A 14,572-nucleotide genomic window follows, 5' to 3' on the forward strand; every position below is an offset into this window, starting at 1 on the left:
TATAATATTTGTAACAAGGATTGAAATGTTGAAGAACGGGGAGATACTAGGCGGCAGTTAGTTAGAGCCAGAGGATACCGACTACCTCTTTATTAAGGTAGGTAGTGTGCTGTACCTAAGGTGCCCCCGCGTGGCTTGACAGCAGATATTCGACAGTACTACCTACCTTTCCTCCGCACCTTTTTCCGACTTTCCGTTCCTGGACCACCTTGCTGGCAATGAGTTGACTTCAAAGACGATCCCTGCATTTGCTGCGTCATCTCCCTAGTCTTTCTCTCCTTGCTCCGATATATCTCAGTTCTGATCTACAACACGAGTGTCTCGAAGGTGTCGAGGACAACGCGGGTGGGCTGCAACCTTCAACGAAGCATGCTCTGTTCCGTTGACGAACGCTGACGCATCTTAATTATCATAACTGATGCTATTACTCCCTAGGGGCTGAAATATCCAACTACATTGCACAGTTTCATATCGTGTCTAGCTCATCCAACCAAGATTCCGGCCTCGAATGCGAAAATGGGCCTCGGCCTCTTAGACGTGAAGAACAAGCAGGTTCCAGGTGAACTTTCTGATCAAAAGAAGCTGCAACTCTTCTATTCAAGAGCTAACGCGTCAACCACTTGGCCAGGTACTGTCGACATTCTGGAGAAAGAACGCTCCGAAGATCAGCCTTCTCCCTATTATTCAAGCCTGAAGTATGATCGTTCTGGATCAGTACCTATACTTCTCATTCCGCAGCCGAGCGATGATCCGAATGATCCACTGGTACGCCGAGATGCCCTGTCAAAGCGCCCCCCCTTTTTTTTCAGTACCGCTAACATGCTGCGTGGCAGAATTGGCCCTTATGGAAACGCGATCTGACTCTATTCGCACTATCTATCGTTGCGGTTCTATGTGCGACAACCAGCTCCGTCATGGCGGCAGAAACGGTGGCACTTTCGGTATACTATACAAAAAGTTTCATGCACATCGCCTTGCTTACAGGGTATCACCTCTGTGGTACGGGAATTGCGGGTATCCTCATCGTACCAACAGCTCGAGTATGGGGCAAACGTCATCTTTTCGTGCTTGGGCATGTCCTGATGATAGCGAGCTGCGCATGGGCTGGTGGCAGCGGCCGGAACTATAATAGTCTTTTGTGGGCTCGCGTTTTCCAAGGTGTTGCCCTGGCACCTTTCGAAGCCCTAACCAACGCTGTCGTCGATGACCTATTCTACGTTCACCAACGTGGAAAGCGCATGGCTTTATCTAACGTTGCAGTGTTTGGAGCTGCCTTCCTTACCCCTGTGGCAGCGGGCAAAATCACCAAGGCCATGGGTTGGCCCTGGACATTCTATTTCATCGCCATCTTTACGGCGGCAGCTTTGCCTCTTACAATTTTCTTGGTTCCAGAGACCTCCTTCCGTCGCCCTAATTACTTAGATCCCGAATACGACGCTCTCCAGGAGAGCACGACAGTTCGTCAACCTGTTGGGTCCCAGAAATCGCAAGGCGAGGAAAAGTTACAGACGCTCAAAGAGTCTGCAGACAGCAATGGGGAGTCTTCGCTTGACGCTGTGAGAGAAGAGCCCTCAAGACCGAAGAATGCCCCTGCTCAGGCCTCATACCTCCAGACGTTAAGACTGTTCAACGGGAGAAAAACCGACGAATATTGGTGGAAGCTCCTTCTTCGCCCATTTCCGCTGTTCCTCCATCCCGCGGTTCTCTGGGTAAAACGCTCTCTGCATGATTAAAGGCCAGACTAGTACTAACATACGTAGGCGTGTTTGATCCAAGGCGTCATAATCGGCTGGACAGTCTTTATCGGCGTAACTCTAGCTGCCATATTCATGAGTGGCCCGCTATGGTTCGAGGAAGACAAGACTGGGTATATGTACACAGGAGCTTTCATCGGTGCGATGGTAGGACTCGTTCTATCGGGCCTCCTGTCCGATTTCATGAACCAATTCATGATCAAGCGGAACAATGGAAGATATGAGCCGGAGTTCCGCATTCTGCTTGTAATATTCCAGCTCATTTTCTGCGGCATTGGTATGTACGGCTTCGGAATCACGGCCAACGACGCTGCGCATTATGGCTGGTTACCCCCTGATGTGTTCTTCTGCTGTGTCGTGATCGGTATGGTGATGGGTGCTGTCGCGAGCGCCTTGTATATCGTCGATGCCCACAGTAAGTGCCTGAAGTGTCTCAACACCATCAGGGAGAGGAAGCGGCTAATTGGCAACAGGAAACATCGTTATCGAGGCTTTCACATGCATGCTAATATTCAAAAACATCTTCAGCTTCGTGCTTACCTTCTACACCTACGACTGGCTCGTAAAAGCGTACGTCAAGAAGCCATTCATGGCGATCTCAAGTATCCAGGTGGCTATCTGTGCCCTGAGCATCCCGATGTGTAAGATTCTTGTGCATCAAGCGCTACTGGAGTTGCCATGTTGACGATGAGCAGATATCTTCGGCAAATGGAACCGATATTTCTTCTCTCGATACGATATTCTGAAGCTGTTAGGGCTCTGGTAGTGATAGCAAGCAGAAAGGCTCGAATCTATAGAAGGGGCGGATCTTTCGTGTTTAATGTCAGTGTAATCAATGGCAGTGATGTCCACGGACACATCAAGAGGTATCTATGCTCCGCGAGTATCCATCACAAAGAATGGGAAATTATTATTTCTGCAATTTGCAGCGACGTAGCCTAATATATTAGAACGTGGGTCTAGACCGAAGATCTTGGTGATTAAAACACCCACGAACTGCCCACCTGGGTAAAAGATAAGCTTAGATCCGATCAAGCACGTTTGCCGCTTGAGCTATCTCAAATTCTAATATGGTCATCATGAACTCAGGGGAGATATTACCTACAGGAGTAGTCAGTGACGGAAACGGACAGCATTCCAACGCTGACTGTGAGTCGCTGCCCCGTCACCCACTCCGACCCGAGAGCTGGCTGGCCTCGATGTCACTTACAACTTGACCGTCTCAAGGCTTTTCATGACATCAGGATCAAAAGCGAGACTCGAGAGAGCACCAGTTCATCAGCTCGAGATTTAGTGCAGGATAAAGTTCAGCCGCTGATTGTTGGTCCGTGGATCGTCATTCTGCAACCTCTTTAAGAATCACTACGTCACCGATTCTCCCAGCGTTTTGGGCTTCCGGGCAGTTCATCCAATCCAGCCATTAACCACCCGCCCCTCCCTGCTCGCCTTATCATCGTCTTCATCTCTTGCCTCGCCCGGGAATGATTATCTCTGTTGCGACAATATCTAGCCCTCTTTTCCTACCATGGCAGCAATTGAGCAGAGCCCAGCGTCCCAGCAGCGTATCGCGCGCTCCAGATCCACCCGGCTAGCAGATCATGGTAACTCTTGACCGACCTCTTCCCCAATGTTCAATCGCTGACATACATCTAGCTGCGACAGCCGCACTCTATGTCACCCATCCGGAGCGAAGCCTTTCACTCCGCCAACCAACAGCGGAGCCCGATCCTGCCAGTGAGTAGCCCTCTGTTCTACTAGAGATTAATCATAATGCAATTGCACATGCTGATGACGGCTTGCACATGTAGCCTTGAGGATCTCCGGATCTCGCCCTGGGCTAAGCAGCGCATCGGCTGCAGCTGCATTGATTGCGCATGCACGGAAGCAGGAACTCGGAGCCGAGCAAGCCGCAGCTGCGTCGCATGCCGCCGATCGTCGAAACAACGCATCACAGAACTATGAGGGATATCCATATCAGGCCGCAATGCGCGCCATCAAGGAGGGAAAGGGTCCAGGAACAAACGGCAACAGGAGGAGGGCCGAGTCTGCGCCGTCCGAACCTGCGCGTACTAGGGCAAGGGCGAGGATACAAGGCCCTGGCGATCCATTTGGTGACCTGGACAAGTACGAGGACGCGAGTAGGATAAAGTATGCGCATCTTAACCCGAAGCTGTTCACGGCTACGCCCCCTGTTGCACCAGAGCTGGAGGAGCATCGGAGAAAGAGTATACTGGAAGCGGCGTCAATGTCAATGGCGAAGGATATGTATGAAGCAATGGCGAGAAAAGAGAGGGAAGCAGCCTCGCGCCAGGGACTCCCTGCTCGTTCTCGTACTCAACGGGCCGGCTCTGCGACGCTGCAGCAGGCAAGCTCAGATGTCCTCCGACAAGCGTTGAACCTACAAGATGTTGCCCAAAAGCGTGCGGCAGAGAAGCTGGCTAATCTTGAAGACAAATCAGCTGGTTATCGGAATTACTATGGAGTTGAAACCCAAGCTGCACGCTCCAGCTTTTCCATACGCAGACGCAGAGGATCCAATGAAACCGAACAATTCGACGCGGAACGATCAAAGGAAATTCGAACTCAGATGTCAACTCTGCGATCGAAGCTCAACGCTGTTGACCAGAAAAGGGACAAGGATCGAGCTGACTTGCTAGAGCTAGCGAGAAAGAATGTCGACGCCACAATGCAAGATATGGACAGCCGACTCTATTCTGGGTCTGGTCAATCTCTTGTGATGCAGAGATACCTTGAGGAAAGGGCAAGAGAGCGTGTGCAGAAGGGAATCCAGGAAATAGATGCCCAACGCGAATTGGCAGACAAAGTCGCTATTGGCGGCCGGAGATACGTGGAGATGACTGATGTGGAAGATCTTGCACGATCCCGTCTCCAGCCTACTTTCGATGAAATTGATGACCTAGCGCAGGCTCAAAGGGCCAGAGAGCTGGAGGCACGGTTGGATGAGGAGCAGAGACAGCGTCTCCTCGCAATTGAACGTGAGCGGGAGGCGGAGATACGGATGGAGACGGATCGGCACAATCGTAAGTTCTAACACCCATTATAATCTAGAAATGACCTAATTTCAATAGAACTGTCAATGCAGGACCTTAGATCGAAGGAAGAAAAGGTATGGCCATGGAAACGTAAGTCAAGACACCTGCAGGGTCCCGAACAAGGGCCGGAAAAGGATACCACGCAACCATCCACAGAGGATCGTGTCAACGGTACCATCGCCGCCGTTCCAGAGTCCACGCAGAATCAGTCGCAAGAAGGCCATATCACTCAAGGAGAAAATCTCTCGCGGCAGGAGTCGAAGTTTAAATCATGGTTTAGCAAACTAGGTCGTCGGTCCAGTGCCAGTCCCTCAAAAGAGACAAATGGAACACACGAGGATCAGACCGCAGATGAAACGACCGACCAAGAAAGACCAGTTACTGCACAACAGGGCACTGAAGACACCGACCAGCCACAAGAACTAGAGACTAATAGAGCAGAGGTCTCGGGGGGAAGCAGTCACCGAGTCGAAGATCTTGATGCCGAGTACACCCAGAGGTCAAGACCTGTATCTGGGGTAGCATATGCCCCTGAAGGCGACTCGCGTGCGGTGCCACTGAGGTCAAATCCCGTCACTGCAGATGATCTCAACAAGAGGGCCTCTAATGCCGGCGTGTCACAGCTCGACGGCATAACGCCCAGTGAGTATGTTGCTTTGGAGCAAGACTCGAAAGCGGTCGTCGAGCACAGCAAGCAGCAGAGGCAGCAGGAAGGCGCGCATGAATTACCCACTTCTCCATCGTTTGAGAAGGATGCACCCCGGGAACGTGTCGGTGACCATCGCGCTGCGCTTGCCGGCATTGGAGACGTCGTCAGCAAGCGGATGAGCAACAGCACCACAGCTGGTCGTGAGTCGCGCTTCTCGGAGGACCTATAATATGACCCTTGCTTTGATTTCTTCTGTCACCCTTGATTTTACGCTGCGTACGTTAGGATTATTGTCACTCGTTCAAAGCCGGGCGCTGAGGCGTCTAGGGCTGAGTATATAACGATCGGAGGTTTACTGCTTGCTATATTGATGCTCTCCTTTGCCTATACTGCTTGTATCCTACTCTGTACTAAATACACGTTTGAGTACGCCGACTTGTTGCTGCCACTTCGGTATTCTTTTTTCTCGTATAGCAACTCAATAATGACAAACATACCTTCTAGCTAATCTTTTGGCTCTTCAAAGGTTTCCAGCTGTGTTAGCTTCTCTTCGGTCAAGAGGTAATATTAAGCTGGAATATGTTAGCACCAATCGTTCTGATCGAAAGAATATATGCTTATCACACTGTTGGCCACGAGGCTGTCCAACATCAAGGAAAGTACACAAACCAGTCCGACAGTGTTAGCTAGTGGTTGTTAACCAACAGTCCAAACACGCACTCTTATACAAGTACCAAAAACGATGCCTCAAGAGTGGTAGAAAGTGCCATAACCCAACAGTTGGGAAAGAAAGAACACAAGGCAGAGAGGGCCTTGAAGGATGAAAATGAGGGGTCAGCTGTGCTACACTGCAAAGGGTGCGGCGCTGCATGTTGTCTCCAGGATATAAGTGGGCGGCAATCTATCCAGTCCAGCCTTTGACTCAGCAAACACATTTCTTTCTACACACACACACCTCACACCTCAGTATATCTGTCTTCACACTTGATATTGCTCATCACTATTAGTAAACACGATGCCCAACTTTCAACCCTCTGCGGAGCTCTTGTCGGCAGGCTCGGAGATGGCCAAAGCCGCTCTCAAGGAGGGCTCCAGCCTTGCAGGCAAAGTGAAACTTCCTTTCTCCCGCTCTTGAAAGAGTTCATTAACTGAACTTTCGTCAAATTCAGGCCGGAGAGTGGGCAGTCCACAACCCGAGAATCGCAGCCGCAACCGCAACCGTTGGCCTCGTTGTCGCCTTACCTGGTGCTCTGGTTGCCCCGGTGCTCTCGCTCGCTGGATACGGTCCCGGTGGTGTACAGGCCGGTTTGTGTTTCTTTTCTACCCCCATTTTGTATGTCGCCGTACACTGACCAACTCTGCGTTAGCTTCTATTGCTGCAGGCGCGCAAAGTGCGATTGGAAATGTCGTTGGTGGCAGTGTATTCGCAACCCTTCAAAGTGCCGGAGCCGGAGGTGCTGGATATGCTATTGTGACGGGGGCGACACAGGTTGGGGCAGCTGTAATTGGCGCCGCAGGAGCTGGGGCCGCTTGGGCGTGGGCGAAGCTTTGATAGATATGGACTAAGGTCAGGATACGGAACAGGAAGAGAAGCTATGAAGATAACGATGAATGGGTGATTAGTAAAGAAAGATATCAATCAGGTTACAACTGCTGGTCTCACTCTATCTTGAAACAGAGTTACTTTCGAGTCCCAAGTATACATCCAGGATAATGATCGCACACCGGCACTAGTAGTACTCCAGCAACCACTGCTGTCTTGTACCAGCCTCTTCCTCTTAGCACAACACTCCCTCGACGATCCACGGAAACAATTACAGACCGTTTCCAGCAAGGAATAAATGGATCACGCCATAGGCAGCTGAAGCATTATGATGCAAATTCAACCCATGTCCAGCATTCGGATGCACATAGGTGACAAACGGATTGGCGCTGGGGAAGACAAACGGCGACTGTGACTCATTGCCATTGAGAATACCATTGCACTCGCCTCCACAGAAGGGCAGATCAGCTTGGCCAGAGATCATCTACTACATTAGCACCTGTCTCATCTTGAAAGCTGGAGGATGACTTACAAGAACAGGCTTCGTAAAGTTTGCAGCCGCCAACGAGACACTGGTGAAAGAGAGCAACTCGGCAATTGCAAAGGGGGCCTTAATGGCCTCGCTTTGCTTGAGAAGCTTCGTTTCGAAGAACGGATGCTTAAAAAAGATACATTGGTTGTCAAACTCGCGTCCCCAGGTCAAATATCCGGTCTGGTAGTGCTTGAACCGAGCGGCGTTGTTGAACCGGGCCACTTCAAAGCCGAGACAGAGCTCCAGAGTTGTAGTCCAGGAAGAGTCATGGCTGAAGCCAGTGAGCACAATGCCGTCAGACAAATGAGGCTGGCCCGCTACGAGGCCGTTTGTGATCAAGGAGCCGTAGCTATGACCGACGTGGACGACTTTCTTGGGCACGGGTATCTTGCGTGAGAGGTGCCCAGAAAGAATGAGTTCTGTAATGCGAGCTAGAATGGCAACTTGAGTTCTGAGTTGCACTTCAAAATAGGGGTCAGCTTGCTCAGATCTTCCTACACCCAGACGATCGTAGTTGAGGACTGAGTATCCAGCAGCCGTGGCGGCGGCGATGTAGTCGGTTTCCTTGTTGCCAATCCTCCAATACCTAAGGCTATGTTAGGCTGACAAAGCAGCTAGAAAGTATTCAGAGTACCCACGACTTGTCAAAGCCTAGACCGTGGGAGAGGATCTGGAGGACGTCCTTTTGGTGTTTCTCCTCCTTGGGCTGGCAGTACTGGAAGTGAATGTTGAAGCTGCGATCAACTTTCGCTTGGCCTCCAGCGAGGGCAGTAGGGTCAACAGAGCGCGAGACAGACCCAATGAGAAATGCAGTTGAGTCGTAGCTGCTGGTAAACTCGGGGACGTTGAATTTGGGCAAGGTGGCCGACACGTGGATTGGAAGCTCGAATTCCACACAGTTGCACGCCAACGTGGCCGAGACAAAGAGTGTGAGAGACAGTAGTTTATGGAGGAGCTTCATCTTGACTGGTTACTGAGTGAGTATCTCCCATGCCTCATGTACATTCAAAGCCACTATTTATGTACAGGCGCTGTCTGGTATTTCAAATCATTTCATTTCGTTCATTTAACCACCGCGGCGGCATTGCGGTCTAGGGCAGCCATGTACCCGGAACCCCGGGCAGATACTGACTTAGGAAGTGTCAGCACAATGTGTCAAAGTATTCGTGAAAAATAAGGGTCGTGTGAAATGAGGTCAAGAGCTTTGTGAGGCAGCGGCCGTGCCTGGCCTGCAGGTGGCTGCCTTAGGTTTATCGTACCTATCTACCTACCTAGCGGGAGATCTTGCTTGTTTTCTACCCCATCCTCACCCTTATCCCTCATCCTCATCCTTATTTGTTCACTGTCCCACCACTGCATTTGCATTTGCATTTTCATCATTAGAGTCATAATCCTAGCCATCCGACCCGTAATGTCTAGTGCCGAAACCCATCATCCCTTTGACAATGTCATCAATTTCCGCGATGTCGGCAAGACCATTAATGGAGCCTTAGGCAAAACGTATACCTTCTGTCCCTCAGTATTTCCGTCGAGAAACTATAGCGCAACTGCTGATAAATCTAAAAATAGGCTACTTCAAGAGGGAGTTTGCTTCCGCTCTGCGCGAGTGAGTCTCAAATTCGTCTGGCCGGCTTACGCTGTCAACTAGATGCCTCAACCCCAATCGCTTGCATGTCTATATTAACAGACTTCAGCTCGATGAAGCATCCGAAGAAGATATGCGTCGCTTGACAGTCGATCTGCACATCACCACCATTATCGACTTACGCTCAACGTATGTGCCGGTGCCACGCAAGTGATATCAAGACTAAAAATTATAGAACTGAACATCAAATGGCAGTAACAAAATACAAGCGCAACCACAAACTACCAACAACAGCCTCTCCAGACTCTGAGCCCGAGGCCGATGAAGGCTACGTCCATCTGCCTTCTCTCAAGAACACGGAAACTCATCGCCATCTGATTAGCCTTACCGGACGGGCCTTTGAGAAGCATCTCTTGTGGCGCTTGGATTGGTGGAATTTCACGTATTTATTCCCCTGCCTTCTACTACTTTCTCTACTATGGCCTGGACTTCTAGAAGATTGTATGTGCACCGTATAGTGCTGATCCACTAACGATTCGCAGTAAAGTTCTAGCTTATCTGGCAGCCGGATACAAACATGCCGCCGTCCGCATCATTGGCGAGCACATTATGAAGCCCGCGGGGTTGGTAGGTCTAGCTATGGACACTCTTGAAGCGAGTACAGCAGAGATCAAGGAAATCTTCGAGCTTCTCGGCAGTGAATCAGACGCAGCCACAGAATCTCAAGTCAAGTCTGGGGTTCTAATCCACTGCACACAAGGCAAAGATCGAACGGGGTTGGTCATTCTCCTCTCGCTTCTCCTCACCGGCGTGGTCGATGCCGACGCGATCTCAGGCGAGTATGTACTTTCAGAGAAGGAACTGGAGAAGGAACCGGCTGAAGAGAAGGAGACTAGGATGAAGGAGATCAGAGCTTTGGGGCTTGATGAGGAGTATACGAAATGTCCGCCCGATTTCACGCAAAGGATCACAGCATTCTTGAACGAAAAATATGGAGGCGTGAAGAAATACCTAGAATTTGTGGGGGTAGAGGACAGAGTTCTAGAGAACGTGCGGAGGCGCTTCGTGGCTTAAATTTGGGTTGCGGACAAGGTTGAGCCGCCGAGTTTATTCAATAGACTTGGCATTCATCTAGACGAACAGAGAGAAGAAATTCGATTTGAGAACATCTAATTACTTTGTATCTAGGTCGTAAATCATTATAATCCGTGCCCCTACTCCAGGTATCATGTCTTAACAGAATCGAACCCCGCTAAACAGAAAATAGTCGACGCCCATGCAGAATATACGGTTTCAGTATATGTTATACATTGACTCCGCGGTAGTACCCGGCGTTGTGGTTGGCGTTGGGTCCGGCAGAGTCATGGGTCAAGGGCTCCTCGTACACCATCTCGGGCTGGCTCGAATGAGGCGAGCCCAAGACCTTTTCGCCTTGTGGAACATGACGGCGTGTGCGGACGGATGGCAGCAGGTCGATCACAAAAGAGAGCACGTAGAAGGTGAAGACGATGGCGATCACTGTATTCGTGATTAGCAGAGCACTTGTGATTGAGAGACGGGGATATATACCCCATTCGAGAACAGCAGCGGCATTCCTGTGATGAGGCTCGTGCCATCCGCAGATACCAAAGGCGATCGCAAGGGCGATTTCGACCACCACGAAGAAAGCCTTGATTATGAAGCTGGCGAAAAGCACGCGGTGCTGTGATCGATATACGATGCCGATGCGGAGGTATTCGACACAAATGAGGATAGCGCTGACGAGGTATGCGACACTAGAGTAACCCGTTAGTACTGATCGGCTGTACCTCCCGACTTGGATGTACTTACAGGAACATCGCCAGGAACCCACCATGCAGACGATTGTGGTTCACAGTGTCGAAGATCGACAGCAGGATCAATCCCGCAGCACCAGCGATTGAAAAGAGAATAGATAGGATAGCGGCAGACTTGTCAAGCCATCCCTTGTTAGGGACGAGCTGCCCGGCATGCCGTAGCCAGCGCTCTGCGATGAACGAGAGGTCGAGAAAGACAACTGTGACTGCGCTACCGGCGATGAAGAGCGGCTGCAGGCCCTCTGCACCAATATCGGAGATATAACTGCGGAAACCGTTAGGCGGCTGGTTACACGCGAATTTTCTGGTCGACTGCACTTACGCAATTGTTTGTCCGTCTTCCATACCCACGTATCTAGGGTAACCTTGGATAGCCCAGTTCCCGAACATTGCTGCTAGCATGGCTGGGGGTAGAGTCAGACTGGTCTGCCTGCCTTGGGCTTCATAGTCGCCTTGAGGAAATGGACTCACCTATCCACATGCATGCTGAAATGACGGGGAAGATCCAGAAAGAGACAATCCACATCTTGTCTAGTGATTGATGAGTACCGCACCGCTACCGCGCCTGTTATTTGCAACTCGGGGTCGAATTGTTTGGTTTTAGCTTGGAGAATGTGTTGAAGAGGAACAAGGGAGGGGAAAGGAGCCAGGAAAGGGAGGGAGACGATCATATAAGTTGCAAAAGGAAAACCCTTGTGTCGGATCTATTACGTATGCTGGACAGAGAGGGAGGAATACCTAGTATAAGCTTGGGGGCGTGGAGCCACTAACTAACTACCTACGTACTTCTAGTCTACTACCTACCTAGCTCTTTCAAGCAAACCGATGCGACGACCCCGGGAAGCCGCGGATAAGTGAGGTATGGAAGCAGTGGCTTAGCCATGCCCAGACCTGCATAACGAACCATCATCCTCCGTAGTCATAGCGAGAAACTGGTCAAATGATTCAGAGATTTGAATTTCTGCCTGGTGGACTCCGTAAGCCTTGAGTAAGACTACAGTAAGTTGAGTTGGGCTGTGTTGCCGATCTCCAGACAGGGATGACTTCATCGTCCCACGTCATTGCCTGTGGCTGCAACTACAACCAGCCACGCTGCAAAGCTACCTCCTACCTACCTACTACACACGCCGGACTCCGATCTCACTCCTCATCTCCGGCTCTATTGTTCATGATCCATGAGCGTTATTCTGGTGCCTGTGGGGGAATTGTTATTTCTTATCTCCGGGCTTACGGACGTACGTTTGTAGATGGAGAAACATATGCTCAGATTATCAAGGTAAAAATAAAGTTAACCGTCTATTCAAAAAAAAAAAAAGGAAAAAAACTCCTTCCGCTGTGCGAGGTCAAACATAAACTGACCGTCCGAAAATTAGAATAGAAGGGAGCAGAGAACTGGGTACTCAAGGTCTGTGGCTACGTTGGCGGCTGCCTCTGCCGGTCACTCGGGGAGGTGAGCTGGGTACTTTGTGCTCTATAACTTCCACCATTGAAATCTCATCGCCACTGCTAGCCGAGGTGCGATTTTGGAGACTGCTGTGATCGCTATCGTTATCTTTTTTGACGACGGGTTCCGGCGCAGCTGCTCCAGGGTCTGATGCAACAAATGCTTGTGACGGAACACTCATGTATGGCATCTTCCTGGCACGTGTGGGAGATCCGCGTAGGGGATCGATAGGTTTGCGTAGAGGCTGTTTGGAATCTCGAGCCAGCGACGTTGGTTGGGAAGCCGTGAATTGGTGATCGTCGGCAAGAGGCCGCGAAAGTGCAGGAGGTATAAAAAAGGCCGGCGGACGATACACGGAGCTAGCAAAAGGTGGCTGCAGCGGAGATCCAAGTGATGTTGTTGATGTTTGTGGTTTGACAGATGCGCTCGTCGTCCTTGCCCAGGCGCCATGAATGCTGGTGTCCAAGGGATATGGTGGAGGTGGTGCAGCGCCGGTTCCACTCTGCCAGCTCGCTCCGTCGCTTGCTCCATTGAGAGCTCTACTGTCAGCCAAGGGACCGGGCCCCGGGTTAGCCTGGAGTCGCTTGCGCTCCAGCGCCTCCAGCTCCCGTTTGGATAACGTGACATTCTTGTGTCCTTCAGAGTGTGCTCGCCGGATTCTCTCCAGCGCCTTCTCAACCATCCACTCTTGGTTGTCCTTCATCGCAAGCTCAACGGCGTAGGCCACCGTGCTGTCCGAGTCTTCGTATATATCATAATCTGCACCATCCGCCTGTCCCAGCGCGTTATCGTACCTTTCGTGTCCCATCATAGACCGTCGCAGCCCATCCTCCCCGCCCCGAAAATTAGCCACTTGTTTTGTATATAGTCGATTTTCCCTCAACCCCAGATTATCTTCCGCATCACTATTAATCTCTTCAACCCGCCTGGCACCATCCACCCACAGTTCCCCTCGCCTGCCATTCAGTCTCCCCAGATGTGCTCCTGGTGGTCTTCCCCATTGGGGCGTACCATAAGGAGCTCGCGGCCGACCACCTAGACCGCCTCCTCGGAAAAAGCATTCTCGATAGGCTTATCCATGAATGCAGCGTGTCCGAATACAGTCACGCCAGTGGCTCCAATGAGCCAGAGAGCTGTACTAATAGGCGAAGCCCAGAAACCGAGAGGAACGGCGACGAGCAACAGCCCGGTGTAGAGCTGAGAGGTGTTGAATCGTGCAAACCCAAGTTCAAGGTCACGGCCCTCGAGCTTCCCAATGCCCCAGAGACCACCAGTGACGAGAATGATAACGAAGAGTAAGAGCGGGTTCGTCAAAAGGCTGTAGATACTGAGCATCACAAAGATGGCAGCATAGTTGCTCGAGAAGTATGACAAATTATAGTTGACTCGGCTCTGAGCTTCACCGAAGTTGGCGGGCTTCGAAACGCGCTTAAAATCCAGAAACTCGGAGATCGGGCGAAGGTTGGCAAACCGCGTTCCCAAGGACTGGGAGCGAAGGCTGTTGAACCGGTCACCAAATCGCGAGGTGATCGCGTCAATGGGGATCTGAATCGGGCTCATTGTGGAGTGTGGAGGGCGGAGGGTTTCGGTTCGTGAAATGAGGGATACTGATATCAGTTTGATGAGTGTATGTTTGGTTAAAGGCAGTTGCAAGGTAGATTGGAAGAGTTGCCGGTTGAATCGGCGGTGTTAAGTAGCTGGAAGAAAAGGGGGAGCCTAATGTTTGAAGCTGGAATAATATTAATGTCAAGCTGGCAGGAACGATCCCAATTCGGCCTTAGCCTATTCTGGGCTGGAGTGTATCTTACCTCGTATCGACGTTACAGGCCAGCCACCACAGCCTCAAAGGAAGAAATGGAGGGAGGCGAGTTTCTAGGTGTGTCCACCGTCCAGGGACTGTGCCTTAAAAAAGAAACCAGGAGAGGACAATGGACAGCCGAGTGATGATGATGCTGGAGACCGGTTGCAAGATGGAAGCCTAGTTAGTATATGGCGATGTAACGGCCGGAATAGACCTCCACAGCTCCAGTCGCTGAGCGCGGAATGTTGCCATGTCAGAACAACGCCAAGGGCTCAAGAATGAGAGATTGGACAAACTCAATGAGAGTGAGAGGAACAATCCATTAGGTTTCCTCATTGAACGGGTTGTCCTTTCCCCGTTCCCACCGTTCGAGCCG

General features: G+C 50.9%; 7 protein-coding genes across 7 annotated transcripts; 4 read left to right on the top strand and 3 right to left on the bottom strand.

Moving 5' to 3' along the window:
• The first annotated feature begins 143 nt into the window (after nt 1-143).
• BJY04DRAFT_60062 (putative MFS transporter) lies at nt 144-2,900 on the top strand. Its single transcript, XM_073720705.1, has 6 exons — nt 144-559; nt 629-765; nt 834-1,709; nt 1,761-2,169; nt 2,228-2,395; nt 2,450-2,900. The coding sequence occupies exons 1-6, from the start codon at nt 517-519 to the stop codon at nt 2,518-2,520; spliced, it is 1,704 nt and encodes a 567-aa protein (XP_073571304.1). The 5' UTR covers nt 144-516; the 3' UTR covers nt 2,521-2,900.
• Nucleotides 2,901-5,960, top strand: BJY04DRAFT_60063 (uncharacterized protein). The gene is made up of 4 exons (XM_073720706.1): nt 2,901-3,355; nt 3,408-3,488; nt 3,563-4,795; nt 4,844-5,960. Exons 1-4 carry the CDS (start codon nt 3,280-3,282, stop codon nt 5,683-5,685), a joined length of 2,232 nt encoding a protein of 743 aa, XP_073571305.1. The 5' UTR covers nt 2,901-3,279; the 3' UTR covers nt 5,686-5,960.
• Nucleotides 5,961-6,380: 420 nt separating this feature from the next.
• Nucleotides 6,381-7,072, top strand: BJY04DRAFT_189096 (uncharacterized protein). Its single transcript, XM_073711329.1, has 3 exons — nt 6,381-6,564; nt 6,626-6,761; nt 6,824-7,072. The coding sequence occupies exons 1-3, from the start codon at nt 6,472-6,474 to the stop codon at nt 7,006-7,008; spliced, it is 414 nt and encodes a 137-aa protein (XP_073571306.1). The 5' UTR covers nt 6,381-6,471; the 3' UTR covers nt 7,009-7,072.
• Nucleotides 7,073-7,270: 198 nt separating this feature from the next.
• Nucleotides 7,271-8,492, bottom strand: BJY04DRAFT_227844 (alpha/beta fold hydrolase; the record flags this gene model as incomplete). The annotated part of the gene is made up of 3 exons (XM_073718717.1): nt 7,271-7,483; nt 7,532-8,117; nt 8,170-8,492. The coding sequence occupies 3 exons, from the start codon at nt 8,490-8,492 to the stop codon at nt 7,271-7,273; spliced, it is 1,122 nt and encodes a 373-aa protein (XP_073571307.1).
• Nucleotides 8,493-8,838: 346 nt separating this feature from the next.
• Nucleotides 8,839-10,280, top strand: ptyA (putative tyrosine/serine protein phosphatase). Its single transcript, XM_073711330.1, has 5 exons — nt 8,839-9,031; nt 9,101-9,137; nt 9,226-9,305; nt 9,352-9,558; nt 9,659-10,280. The coding sequence occupies exons 1-5, from the start codon at nt 8,943-8,945 to the stop codon at nt 10,188-10,190; spliced, it is 945 nt and encodes a 314-aa protein (XP_073571308.1). The 5' UTR covers nt 8,839-8,942; the 3' UTR covers nt 10,191-10,280.
• A 1-nt stretch (nt 10,281) lies between these two features.
• On the bottom strand, nt 10,282-11,927 carry BJY04DRAFT_189106 (Frag1/DRAM/Sfk1 family protein). Its single transcript, XM_073711331.1, has 5 exons — nt 11,423-11,927; nt 11,274-11,355; nt 10,947-11,216; nt 10,686-10,891; nt 10,282-10,634 (listed from the first exon to the last, which is right to left on the bottom strand). Exons 1-5 carry the CDS (start codon nt 11,475-11,477, stop codon nt 10,420-10,422), a joined length of 828 nt encoding a protein of 275 aa, XP_073571309.1. The 5' UTR covers nt 11,478-11,927; the 3' UTR covers nt 10,282-10,419.
• A 424-nt stretch (nt 11,928-12,351) lies between these two features.
• Nucleotides 12,352-13,955, bottom strand: BJY04DRAFT_207572 (PRA1 family protein-domain-containing protein; the record flags this gene model as incomplete). The annotated part of the gene is made up of 2 exons (XM_073713869.1): nt 12,352-13,224; nt 13,497-13,955. 2 exons carry the CDS (start codon nt 13,953-13,955, stop codon nt 12,352-12,354), a joined length of 1,332 nt encoding a protein of 443 aa, XP_073571310.1.
• Nucleotides 13,956-14,572: the final 617 nt, after the last annotated feature.

Source organism: Aspergillus karnatakaensis, assembly GCF_047715665.1.
Source record: "Aspergillus karnatakaensis strain CBS 102800 unplaced genomic scaffold BJY04scaffold_24, whole genome shotgun sequence".
NCBI lineage: Eukaryota > Fungi > Ascomycota > Eurotiomycetes > Eurotiales > Aspergillaceae > Aspergillus > Aspergillus karnatakaensis.

What these genes read in the sequence shown, in the direction of transcription:
- BJY04DRAFT_189096 (XM_073711329.1), top strand. Translation starts at nt 6,472, where the DNA reads ATGCCCAACTTTCAACCCTCTGCGGAGCTCTTGTCGGCAGGCTCGGAG. An exon ending in GCTCCAGCCTTGCAGGCAAA is followed by an intron (nt 6,565 to 6,625) that starts GTGAAACTTCCT and finishes CGTCAAATTCAG; the next exon opens with GCCGGAGAGTGGGCAGTCCA. An exon ending in TCCCGGTGGTGTACAGGCCG is followed by an intron (nt 6,762 to 6,823) that starts GTTTGTGTTTCT and finishes ACTCTGCGTTAG; the next exon opens with CTTCTATTGCTGCAGGCGCG.
- BJY04DRAFT_189106 (XM_073711331.1), bottom strand. Translation starts at nt 11,477, where the DNA reads ATGTGGATTGTCTCTTTCTGGATCTTCCCCGTCATTTCAGCATGCATG. An exon ending in TTCAGCATGCATGTGGATAG is followed by an intron (nt 11,356 to 11,422) that starts GTGAGTCCATTT and finishes CTCTACCCCCAG; the next exon opens with CCATGCTAGCAGCAATGTTC. An exon ending in GAAGACGGACAAACAATTGC is followed by an intron (nt 11,217 to 11,273) that starts GTAAGTGCAGTC and finishes CGGTTTCCGCAG; the next exon opens with TTATATCTCCGATATTGGTG.
- ptyA (XM_073711330.1), top strand. Translation starts at nt 8,943, where the DNA reads ATGTCTAGTGCCGAAACCCATCATCCCTTTGACAATGTCATCAATTTC. An exon ending in ATTATCGACTTACGCTCAAC is followed by an intron (nt 9,306 to 9,351) that starts GTATGTGCCGGT and finishes TAAAAATTATAG; the next exon opens with AACTGAACATCAAATGGCAG. An exon ending in TTGGATTGGTGGAATTTCAC is followed by an intron (nt 9,559 to 9,658) that starts GTATTTATTCCC and finishes AACGATTCGCAG; the next exon opens with TAAAGTTCTAGCTTATCTGG.
- BJY04DRAFT_60063 (XM_073720706.1), top strand. Translation starts at nt 3,280, where the DNA reads ATGGCAGCAATTGAGCAGAGCCCAGCGTCCCAGCAGCGTATCGCGCGC. An exon ending in CACCCGGCTAGCAGATCATG is followed by an intron (nt 3,356 to 3,407) that starts GTAACTCTTGAC and finishes ACATACATCTAG; the next exon opens with CTGCGACAGCCGCACTCTAT. An exon ending in AGCGGAGCCCGATCCTGCCA is followed by an intron (nt 3,489 to 3,562) that starts GTGAGTAGCCCT and finishes TTGCACATGTAG; the next exon opens with CCTTGAGGATCTCCGGATCT.
- BJY04DRAFT_60062 (XM_073720705.1), top strand. Translation starts at nt 517, where the DNA reads ATGGGCCTCGGCCTCTTAGACGTGAAGAACAAGCAGGTTCCAG. An exon ending in ATGATCCGAATGATCCACTG is followed by an intron (nt 766 to 833) that starts GTACGCCGAGAT and finishes GCTGCGTGGCAG; the next exon opens with AATTGGCCCTTATGGAAACG. An exon ending in TCCATCCCGCGGTTCTCTGG is followed by an intron (nt 1,710 to 1,760) that starts GTAAAACGCTCT and finishes TAACATACGTAG; the next exon opens with GCGTGTTTGATCCAAGGCGT.